Source organism: Patiria miniata, unplaced genomic scaffold, assembly GCF_015706575.1.
Source record: "Patiria miniata isolate m_02_andy unplaced genomic scaffold, ASM1570657v1 HiC_scaffold_29, whole genome shotgun sequence".
NCBI lineage: Eukaryota > Metazoa > Echinodermata > Asteroidea > Valvatida > Asterinidae > Patiria > Patiria miniata.
This window is the reverse complement of record NW_024037068.1, coordinates 15,087,431-15,099,701: the sequence shown is the minus strand read 5'-3', so window position 1 is coordinate 15,099,701 and position 12,271 is coordinate 15,087,431. Positions and strand designations below refer to the sequence as shown.

General features: G+C 40.5%; 1 protein-coding gene across 1 annotated transcript; it reads left to right on the top strand.

The window, feature by feature from the left end:
- The first annotated feature begins 875 nt into the window (after positions 1 to 875).
- LOC119735954 (alpha-N-acetylgalactosamine-specific lectin-like) lies at positions 876 to 2,939 on the top strand. Its single transcript, XM_038209930.1, has one exon. It carries the CDS (start codon positions 1,009 to 1,011, stop codon positions 1,498 to 1,500), a length of 492 nt encoding a protein of 163 aa, XP_038065858.1. The 5' UTR covers positions 876 to 1,008; the 3' UTR covers positions 1,501 to 2,939.
- The last annotated feature ends 9,332 nt before the right edge of the window (positions 2,940 to 12,271 follow it).

The following is a 12,271-nucleotide window of genomic DNA, read 5'->3' as shown; positions in this document are numbered from 1 at the left end:
CTTTGTAAAGTTTATATTTTCACATTTAGCATTAGTTTGTAGTTTATATATACTTCAGAAGCACGTTCACCCTCTTTAAAACTTTAGAAAATTATTCCCCCAACCTCGTCCTCAGGGTGTCGAGCAGTACGCGCCCACCAATACCTGCTTTCTCACCCTTGTATTGAATCATTTGCACGTGCCAGATTTTCGAACACGTATGCAAATGAGGAACAGTCTGGTGCCTGCATGTGCATTCCATTTGCGTTTGTTTTTGTATGCGGTGTCTGGGGTATAAACAACATCAATTAGTCGTGCCGTGAGTTATGAAAACACCATTTTTTTTCAAAGTTAAAATGTTACAATTCGGTCCTCCAATATGCAGTATCACATTTCATATTAATATGAGCAAACTGGAAAGGACGTAGAGGAGTATTTTTGAGAAGGCGTGGACGTTATCATTACAATGACCACAAAACTCAAATTGAGCAGTCTTCCCTAGATTATCAACGTCCTTGGCCTCAAACTTAAGTTTTATTTCCGTGAATCATCCCTTTACGAAGAAAGGGCATCGACTGTAGTATCCAAATAATCATTGAATGTGTCCAAAATCCCAGCCGGATCATAGTCACTCGTAATACACGTGATAGAGCAGCAATGGTAGCAGCTTCAAAAGTCACGAATTGCAGAAAGACGGAAGTATACAGACGCATTCGATGTGTGTGCATTCATTTTAATGGACATGCTAAGCAAACGTTCCTACATACTGACACGCTTGACCAACTGGGACGTTCACAGGGCATGGGTGCGGTCCTAAGTCTTAAAGAAATGCTCAATATGCAAGTTGGAGCGCGCACATGCCGGACCAAACAAACAAAGCGAAGTACATGTCGGGTTTGCATTGTGTCAAAGTGGGATCAATCGAGGCTTTATAAGCGGTGCCGTCTTATCGTTTAGCCTCTCTCTGCCACTGCAATCTGGCTGGTGACGTTGGCACTCATCGGTGTATGAAGACAACTTGTACACAACATGGCGTTCATGCGAGTCTTGTGGTGCGTCGTGTTGGTTAGTTTTGCCCCGGTATGTCAACAAGCAGAGTGCCCCAAGTGTCCACCGATGTGGACTTTCTACAACGGTTACTGTTACCGTTTGTTCGGCAATGCCAAGACCTTCTCTGAAGCTGAGAACCACTGCCAGGACTTTACCAATGTCGGCCAGGGTCACCTGACGTCCATAGCTAACGCACAGGAGAACAATCTGCTCTTCACGGTGTGGAAGTCGACCCGTGGGACAGCAGAAGGTGGCCTATGGATCGGCTTCACTGACGAGGTAGAGGAAGGGAACTTCATCTGGACAGATAAGTCGGTCGTCAACTTCACCGAATGGAGCGATGGCCAACCCGACAACTACGGTGGCGGTGAGAAATGTACTCACATGTGGTATGGTAAATATGGCGAATGGAATGACATCGGATGCGACAACCTGTTCTCTTACATGTGCAAGATGACCGCTTTTCTGTAAATCAACCCCACAGTGGACGACCACGGAGATGCGTGAGAACATTTGCCACGTCAAACCTGAAGCTCTCACTGTCGATACCTAAGTCGATCTCATCGGCCATGATCATCAAACAGTCTTACCAAACGGACACCAGCAACCAGTATCACTTCCAAAATTAACGGTTGAATTTCATTTTGTTGACGGCTGGCCGGCTACACGGTGGAGGAACGGTGAAAACATCCCACTCTGCATCAACGTGGCATCAACGTTTACGGACCTCCATGCCTTCGAGTTTTACATTGAGTAGTTAACTTTTGCTTGTTTTATAAACTGTCCAGCTTTAACATGAGAGAAACATGGACCAAGATCAATACGCCGCACTCATTCACGCCAATGGCATCATTGTGAAAAACTAAGGAACCAACGAACTGCATCACTTGGGAGTTTGCACAGAGCTGCAACTCACAAAGGAACTTTAAATTCAAAATCGGACTCCTCATTGTTAAGGCTCCAACACCAATTGCAATTGAGTTAGATGGACCTCTTAATTTAATTAATTTAATCTTTGAATAGCATAATTATGTTACTTGTAGTTTAGAATAATTTGTATCGTTTAAAATTGAATGTTTTGTTAATTATAATGTATTGGCAAAGGAAGTTTTACTGGTCATGTTTATGATCTATAAGTACATAAAAACCAGACGTTCTGACATTTTGATAGACTTATAAAGATATTGCTTCAGTGATTACAAAAAAGCAAAGTTCCAGATTGAATTGACATAATGTAGAAAAGTGGCACTGGATAAACGAAGTTTATTCTTGGATATTTTTGAAACGAATAAATCTTTAACTACTTAATAGATAGCGATTGTAACTGAACAACCACACAGCTGTTCGATAGCCTACAATAGAAATTTCAAATGGTGTCTTGAATTTTAGAAAAAACTGTCTTTTTAACATCACAAGCGCTTAAATTTCAAATTATAATCATCAATTGGGATCAGCAAATTAAACACCAGAACAAGTTTTCGTTGCTTAAACTTACCCACCGACAAATTACTATTGAGTTGATTGCAAACAAATATAATCGTTTATGTTTGAAACTTGTTTTAATTTGTTATATGTTTCATTTATTGATTATTTTTTTTGGTCGCTGCTTTCGTGGGGAGGGGGTTACAGGACCAGAGCAGGGGACTGAGAGTGGCCAAAATGAACCTTTCCCCTGTATCAAGTCCAAAATACCCCAATTTAACACTTTCTTTCTTATCTTAAGAGACATCAAAACCAACCAAATAAATTTAGCACAAGCATGGAGAAACAAAAGATAAAATCGTAAATAGATAGCATGTGTGGCAATCCCGGAAATCCCCCCCCCTAAAAAAAAATGAGCTCGACTTACTGTTCGTTTTCACGAAGTAACACTCGTGTACACCCACGCGGTAATGTTCGTCTACACGAAGTTACACTAGTCTTTATTTCACCAGTTTGAAGGCTTCTTATTAAAATTGTCTGTAATCCTACAAGAACAGGGATTAATTGCATTCCTGTCAAACGTTTAAAAACATTTTTCTTTTATTCCAAAAAGTATTTCTGTAACAGAGAGAGAGTTGCTACTTTGGGAAAACAAAAATCGTTCGCGGCAGTATTCGATGTGCGCGGGCACACGTGAGTGTTACATCGTAAAACCAAAATTTGTCATTTAGTGGACTTGGGTGTTACTTCGTGGTGTCATGACTACACTTTTAAGTTGCTGTAGTGGCGTATTTTTGAGTGCCCGTCTCCCCCCCCCCCAAAAAAAATATCCTTGCCCCCAAATTGCCCGCCCCCCCAACCCACCCACACACAAAAAAGAGTTGGCGCCGCCACTGGTCCCAGGAGTTTGATTGAGGGTATATTTATTAGCCCTGTGCACACGGGCCAACCCCACCGGTTCTCGGTTGCCTAAAGGACGTACCACACTCGCTGGGTGACCACCGTGGGTATTATTAGTCCGGGGTAATTTTGTAAATCCGTTACAACGTTTTAACTCGAATGCACATCATTTATTAGAATTTCATTTATTACATCTTCCCCTAAAGCTGTAAGATATTGATTGTGAACGCCTGTCAACGAAAATTGCAGTACGTACATCCATCTTTGAATAGCGCCCATTATTGTTAAAAAGTAAACCCCCCCCCCCCCATTCAATCTTGAGACAGCTGCACCCCCCATGTTGACAAGAAATCGCCGCCGCTGCTTTAGAGAATCTATACTTTTCTAGTAATAACATTCAAGACGTTTGCAAGATTTCGCATGTCATCAAATAGCCATTATTTGCAAGGACATATTCTACAAATATTGCCCTTGTGTGACGTTATGGTGGGAGGTCTTTTCTTTCTTTGCGAGTCTCAATTTGTCAATGGCACAAAGGGTACTTTGGCTCCGTGCACAAGTACCCCCTCAACGGTAAGATAGGGAGGGATGGGCCGACCATTTGGATTGACAATCGAATAGTCTGGTAATTAGACTAGCATTCGAATCCATTGCCGACGACGTCTGACGCTCATGAAAAGACGCTATGGCTTTGTGTCCATTGAGAATAAAATTAGTATTGCGTGGTTTGCACCATTGAGCTCTATTCAAATACTATAGCTATATAGAAGACACTCGGTGTGTCCCGTCCGCGAAATGTTTATTTAGGGCGCCGCATAGCCGTACAAACCTTTTATCTACGCGTAAACTCTCTGTATTATATGTGTGAAAGTATACTTTTTTATGAATTGCAGGGTTTGGTCGAGCACCGTGACGGTCGTTGCCTACTGGATAGGCATGCTGGCTCGTGATTGGGGGTCCGCGTTCGAATCCTGCCTGCTTCAGGTTTTGCTCCTTTTTCCAACAATTTTTGTTTTATATTAGAAATGTTATTTTTTAGTCGGATACCAATTTCTATAGCAGGAATTTTCTTTGTCTTTTCTATTTCGAGGCTTTGGGAGGATTGTGTTAAAAACGGGAAATAAAGTCAAAAATCCGTATCAGGTTGAATAATACTAGCCTCCGTTTAAGCCTGGTAATAATACCATGCTCCATAGGAAAGCGCACAAAGTATCCAAATTAGTTGTTCAAGATAAAAAAGAATAAAAATATCGCGTCCCGTCCACGTGGCTCTCGAAGGCTGTAAATAAGCGCCCTCTCTTGTTCGCACACGGAGCCCATACCAAATAGTCTGGTGTATAAATGTCCATGGATGGCCTGTGTAATAACTGACACAAGTTTAATTATTGTCTTTCTACGGAAGCGTAGAAGGACAATTGACAATACAAAAAAAAAATCCAATCGATATTATATCATCGCAGTGATATAGTAACTCGCCGGGTCTATAGATAACAATTAGATTTTTTTAAAATTATTCTCGCTCTTATGCGCTTCCGTTCCTTTCCTCGGCACATGCATGAACTGATTTTTTTAATTGTTCGTTTTTTTCCGGTAGAAGCCAAAAGAAATAATTCACGTAAGACAAGAATATCCCTTGAATTCCATTGTAAAACTGCTACTAATGATTACTTTATGCACCCGCGGATCTGATTTGATATTATACAGATAATGTATATTTATGAATGCAATGGTAATAATAATTTCATGAGGTGACAAATGGAATGTTCTTTTCAATGAGGCGACACCAAGTGGATTTGAAAATTGTCATGTTTAGTTTACCGCCAAACTTAGTTCACCCGCTCCCTTCCTTAACAACAAGTAATACTTAATTGGGAAAAGTCTACTTTGAAAGACCATTTTGAGGCCCGGCGGCATTTTTGTTTGAGGTGCTGGAGGTGTCAGGCTGATCGAAAAGCTTCCTTTGTGAGGCTGAATTTTTATTAATATCGCAGTTAGGTCAATTGAATGGAATCAGCCATCCGGGAGACACGTATTTATCACGAGTGTTAGGCAAACGGGTCGGCCTGCAGTCAATTATCTTATTCAATTACACGCTTTTGTCATTTTAACCACGGCTAGAACTGTCTAAAAAAAATTGTGATATGGGAACGATTTAATGAAATGCAGACTCCATAGTTGTGTGGCAAGTTCAGGTATTGTCATGGAAAATTGCAACTCTGCTTCGCACAATCTATGATACAATTTTTTGTATTTTTTTCAACAGTCCGGAACTGTGTTTATTTGACACTTTTCCAAAGGCTTTCAGGCCTGCTAAAAAATGTGTTCAACAGGTTCAACACCCTTTTTTTGTTATGGCAGGACTTTTGTGTGGCAAGTGCAAGTATTGTTATGGAAAATTGCAACACTGCTTCGCACAGTCTATGATACAATTGGGTTTTTTTCATGATACAATTATATTTTTTCTCACGACGCTGTCCTCAACAGTCCGGAACTGTGTTTATTTCAGGGGTTCAGGGCTTTCGTGAGTGCCCTACATTTCCAAGGACCCTGCTAAAAAGTCTCGGAAATGTTTCAACAGGTTCAACACCTTTCCTCCCCTCTTATCATGTGTACCTCCCTGGCAGAACTTTTGCAATAATTTAAGACACATGCAGATCACGTTAAAGCTTGATTTGCTCTCTTGTATTGATGCGTGCTAATTTTTGATGGAGTAACGAAATTGGTTTGGGTGTAATTTTCTCTCCAAACATGTTCACCCGTAAAGGTAGTAATGAGGTCAATCCTCGGTTTGAAAACAATTTTTTTCTTTATTGAACCCACAAAATAGAGGGACTTTCGGGTCCAATTTAAAACCATGAAACACAGTGGTGAAAAACTGGGGTTCTTCATTACTGCAAACCCTCAAGTGTGGTTCAAATACTCTCCATTAAGAGAGAAACCATGTTTGTGCTGGCGTCGGAACTTTTGGGCTTATGCAAGCTCAGCAGATTCAAAATGGCGACTACTAGGACAAATTCAGGTAGTCGCCACCGTCAAAGTTCTATAACATCCAGTTCATGAATGGCAGACCTCACTTGATATAAAACTTACAGGCACTTCGCCTGGAATGAACTCTTCGAAAGTTGCAAAGGGAACCTTTTACGGTAGACCAATCACTCAGGTCTGTGAACCCCGTTGTCTGACCTGGTCCCCTGAGTGCCCTATATTTCCAAGGACACTGTCGGCCTCGGAGCCTTCCGTATGGCGTTATAAAACGGACAGGCAAAGTTATAGGCTTAGCCCGCGTGGGGGGGGGGGGTGTAAGGGGGTATTTACCCTCCCCCCAAATATTTTCTAAAGACTGCCTTTTTCCATTCAAATGCTTTTTTTTCAACGGGCTTACCCCCCCCTCCCCCCCCCCCCCAATGATTTTAAAAGAGTGCCCTTTTTTTACGAAGTGCCCTTTTTTCTGAACAAGTGCCCTATTAAAAAAATAAGTGGTGCCTTTTTTCGCACATGTATCGCCCTGAAAAGCACCATATATTGGCCCTTGTGAGATTTTACGGAGGCCAAGTGTCCGGAGAAAAAACCTGTCTACATTTCACAACAGATGTGCAAGTGCCTTTTTCAAAAAAAATGACTCCCCCAATAAAAATGACCGTGCTACGCCCCTGAAAGTCGTGTGCGTGCGTTTGAAAAATCGTGTGCGTGAGCTTCACACGTCGTGTGCGTGAGCTTCACACGTCGTGTGCGTGAGCTTCACAAGTCGTGTGGGTGTGTGTGTGTGTGTGGGGGGGGGGGGGGGGGGGGGAGGGGCTCGTACCATATTTTCCATCACGGGAGCGCTGATAAAATCATGCAATCATGCACACTATATTACCTATAGTGTACAAAATGCCTCCTCCTTTTCACGAATGGCTCCAGGACATGTTCGTTGTTATTATCAAAACATTTAAAATCTCATTACTGCTATTTCATTTTTGTTTGCATTTTTTGGGGGAGTGGCTAAACAAAATGTGGGGGTTGGGGCTAAAGCCTAGCCCCCCACCCCCCCCCCCCCCCCGAACCGCGCCTGGGGCCAACCAAGGGTTAACTTTCACAGAGCTGCTAGAAAGTGAAAGTCGCAAAGAACAGACAATATTCGCTTGGCAAAGAGTTGAAAGGTCTAGCTCCTCATACAATGCACATGGCTTTTTCCCTAAAACACATAACATTTTGCCTCTTGAATTCAAAATCACAACGGTAACGGTTGCGCGAAATCTGCCTATTGCAAAATGCCGCGCCACAGTTTCCGAGGTGATGGTGAGCTTCGATTTTTGCTGAATTCGAAAGTGTCCCTGCCATATATAAATAAAGAAAGGGAAATTAGTGTTCAATATTTAACACCTCATGCAGTTGCAATGCTTGAAAGTTTCCTTCATGAAGACACTGACGATTTTGCGTATTTTTTTTTGTGGTAAGACAAGAGTGAGTTTTTTTTGGTAATCGTGTGTTCAATAACCGTCCATGCACAAAGCTAAGCAGCGATTCAAATATAAACAATCATAATGAACGTGCAGAGGTAATCCAATCACTGGCTTTAAATTGAAGCTAGCTACCGGTCCCCATATTTTTTGGGGGGGCGGGACGCAAATCTTTTTTTTTCCCAAGCGACATCCGCTTTCCATCTTCTGATTGGTCTATTACATGCATATCTAATGGATTGTTCTCCATAACACAAACCCAAGATAGGCTTTACGTCTTGTGAGAAATGTTCCTTCACTTTAGTTATTTAAAAGGTAAAATGAGAAGTGAAAAACGCTCATTGAGATTCGAACTCGGATCACCTGATATGAAGTCAGGACTTCTTCCAACCAGCCTACGAATGCTGCCAATCGTCGGCGGTTTAAACACTATTATTCCTATGTTATATAACTTATTCTCTAATTTCCCTGGACATCATGAATATGCATAACGCCGAGAGAGCGCCCTCTTTTGATATTGTCAGATCCCGTTTGTGAAAAGAAATTTCGCGGCCGGGACACAGTCCAGTGACTAAAAAGATTGTGCCATTTAGTCCGGCAGCCAGGGGGTGAACCATGTTTTGTTTTTCTGCATATTCTAGTCAAGGGGGCCATACTTTTGAAGAATTAGAATGATGACGCCTTCTTAGGGTAGGGCAATTTTTTATATCGATTATTTATGTTTTTATTGATATTTTATCAATACAATACGTACGGTATATGCACAGTTCAAAAAAAAAAAAAAAAAAACTAACACATGTTGATATAGATGTCCAAGATTTTTCTGTTAAGATGCATAAAGCATAATAGCCTTTTCAAAATTGATGAATTGATTGAGGTGTGGTAAGAGTGGGGCCTAGGGCGTGGCTAAGGGGCGTGGCTAAGGGGCGTGGCTAGGGCATAAACAGGTTCAAATCGATTTCAACACTGTAAACTCACAAAATTGAGGTACGAATTCATAATGTTGACATTTTCAAGTCCATTACATGTGGTGTTAAGTATGACTTTCTGAGAAATGATGTAAGAGCTACATTGGGGGCGTGGCTGTGGAAGGATAATAGGTAGTTGTCTCCAATGTTACCTGACAAAAACTATCAGGTTAAATATAAGAATTGCCATAACCATGTTGCTTGTTAAGTTCTTAAGACCAATAAGCATGATTGGACTAAAATGGGTCGATGAGGTATTGAAATTCTGGTTTTGTATGGTTTAATTGTTGGGGGGGGGCAACTATTTAGCTTTAATAAAGTAATTGGGTGGAATGTTCACTACAGTCTTAAGTATTTATTGAAATGTTTCTCAGTCCGAGTGCAATATGACAAGAAGCATGTTTTTTTTGGTGCAGCAATACACTTAAAAAGAAATCTGTCCTTGTGAGCATGATTGTTTATATTACTTCACCACTCCAAGGTTTTTTTTTAACATTAAATGTAATGTTTCTCTTATCACAGAAATGTCCTTCAAAACGCAAAGAATGTTTGACCGACCAACTGACCTATTAAAATTGCCCTGAACGAAACAGAGAATCAATAATCATTGTCTTAAATAATGCACGCTAAATAAATTTGTGTGTATTAGGAACGGGCGTAATCATACATGTCGCCTCTACATGTTAAGTTCAATGGAATAGAGTTTGGCCACCACCATGCATTTAAGTTGTCCTCAGACTTGTGTTTTCTTTAAAAAAAGAAGAAGTGGTTTTCTGGTTTAAAAAATAGCAAGGATGAACCGGTTTTGTGCAAGCAAAATTCAGGGAATAATCTGTTAATACTAATAACTTTGTTCCTATTTCTGTACCTGTTATGGGATTTTCAAGAAAATATTTACAAGGTTTTTTACTTGAACTTGAGTGGTGCGGTACACAAATATTGTTAACGATTGATCCAGTCTGCCAGAATGTTGTATGAAAAATACAAGTCATAACAAGCACTGAAGCAGCAAGACACAGCCACTGACAATAAAAATACAAAGGCAGGCCGAATTACCTGCACTATTTTAAATTTGTCTGACAAATATATTCAGTAATCATGGCAACACAGCATGTTGTTATTACCAAGCTCTGGCCAATAAGAAAGACAAACTGGAATACGCCTGTCACTACTCCACTGGCACTACTGCCTACACAGCCACCATTGCCACACCGCCTGGCCACAGCAACATGAGCACAGAAATGTCAAATAAAAACTGCTCCAATTCACCTTTGTGAGCAGAATAATTATGTCTCCAACCTGACAGGCACGATCCTACTACTCATATCAAATCACAATTGGGCCACTATCACATATATTTACCATAACAACTTGGCAAAATTTGCCCACCAAAGCAACAGCATCATTCACAAACTTGTGATTCTCACAACATCAGCACATGTCCTAGTGTTTACATGTGTTTGTACCCTGACCCATAAAATACTGCATGGCACACACTGTACCAGATAGCACCAGACTGATCAGGTTGGTGCTCTTTCACAACTTTAAATGTAAAAAATGTGGTTTTTCTCACAAAATAAATATGTTTTAACACTTTTAAGACACTAAAAAATAATTAATTTACTTTTACATTTTTATGTGTGCAATTTAATAGGGTTTTAGGGTAAAACAACTTTCATAAAAAAAACATTAGAAAGAATTAACAGCGCCACCAACAGTTGTAAAAAGTTCAACAACTCATGGATTTCTAAGCAAAATAGTTGAAGGAAATTTTCACTTCTATCTCAAAATGCCCAAACCTCATTGAAGGTCATCATGCAAATTCTGATTCTCCATGGTCTGCAGAACAGGAATCTATCAAAACATATTGTTTATCCTCCAAAACAAGGTTCAGGTAAAAATTGGCATTTGGCTGCCGGACTAATTTAAATGTAAATACATGCGACTGCACTTTTGAACGATTCGATTTCAAAATAATGCATTCAAATTCGCAGGAGCTTTACGATGCGTCAGTTTGGGGATTCAAATTTGCCATTAAGCAAGCATTTGTGAAATGTAAGCAAAGATATTCGAAACCGCTTCGTGTAATTAATTTGCTCGTCAGAAATCGATTAAGTTTCTTTGTACCAATTTGACAATACATAAAAAACCGTTTCCCGCAAGATTTGGCCACAAAGCAGCAGCCACAAAATAACCATATTGATCCCTTTTGTTGCATAAAAAAAGCAGATGTTACTGAAGTGAAGCATGTTTAAGATAAAGCTAATTGAGAGAAATTTAGAGATATAAGAAAACCCAGACCGCAATTCAAAACTAGAATTTAAAAGAGCGAAAGGTGACAATTAAAACCCCATGCGCACGGGAAGCGGTCATGGCCGCGGCCGCTAATCCTCACTGGAATGCAGTTGCCAGCTGTGGTATGCTGTGGCACGTGGCTAGTGGGTAGTTCCACAGCTGCTGCTTTTGTGCAGTCCCGCTCCCACACAAAGGCTGTGCAGTCATGCAGGCCACTAGTGCTCTATGTGTGGAGGAATGTCCCCATTATAACCCGCCCTTAAGGGGTTAAGCACATAAAAAATAAACATGTATGTGAACACAATAAAAAGAGGGCAAAGGAGATTAAAACGAAAATAAGATTCTTATGCAACTAAACCAAACAGACTGCTTAATTTAATGATCAGTTAAACCGAATGACACGAACAACATTTTAAACATGAACATGTCCGGTCTGACGTCTGAAGACTAATACGAACTACGGAATGACAGTTAGGAGTTAATTCGCTTCAAATCGGCCACTATCAAGATGAATTTGAAAGGTATTTTTGAGAAATTGGCCAAGAAAACCCATAATAAACTACAAATGTGTATTTAAATAAGATTTTTTGTAATGTTATACCTGTCTCACACACATTGAATTGAATTTTATATATTCAATTCCTCATCATGACACGTGATTAACTGCATTGCGTTCTGGGAATCCAACGAAAACTGGCCACGATTGACGCGACGTTAATAGATGGTAAAATATCTGCCAAGTAAAATTTCATTTGTTGGGGACAATCGGCTATAATATGGAAATAACGGTGAAAGACGTGAAGAGTTTTCTTGTTCCACGAACACCTAAAACGTTCTGGCCTGAACTGTTTAAAGATGCACTCCCCGTACTATTTTCGAGTTTCACCTCGGAAAAGCAGTGATTTGTTTAAAGGTATCGTCTATCATTTGTAATTTGTGCATTATGTTCGTCTGAGGCAACAAAAGCGCTCAAAATCTTAAAAGAAGAGTGCTTAGCTTTTTTAAAAGAAGGGTGCTTAGCAGGGGCGGATCCAGGAATTTTCGAGGGGGGGGGGGGAGATTCATCAGCAAAAAATCTGGAAATGTATACAGGTTTTTTTACTCCGGACACTTGGCCTCCGTAAAATCAAAAACTGGAGGGGGGGGGGGGGGGGGACTGGTACCATATTTCAATAGGGGGTGCGGTTCAAATTCGACGATTATTAACAGTAGATT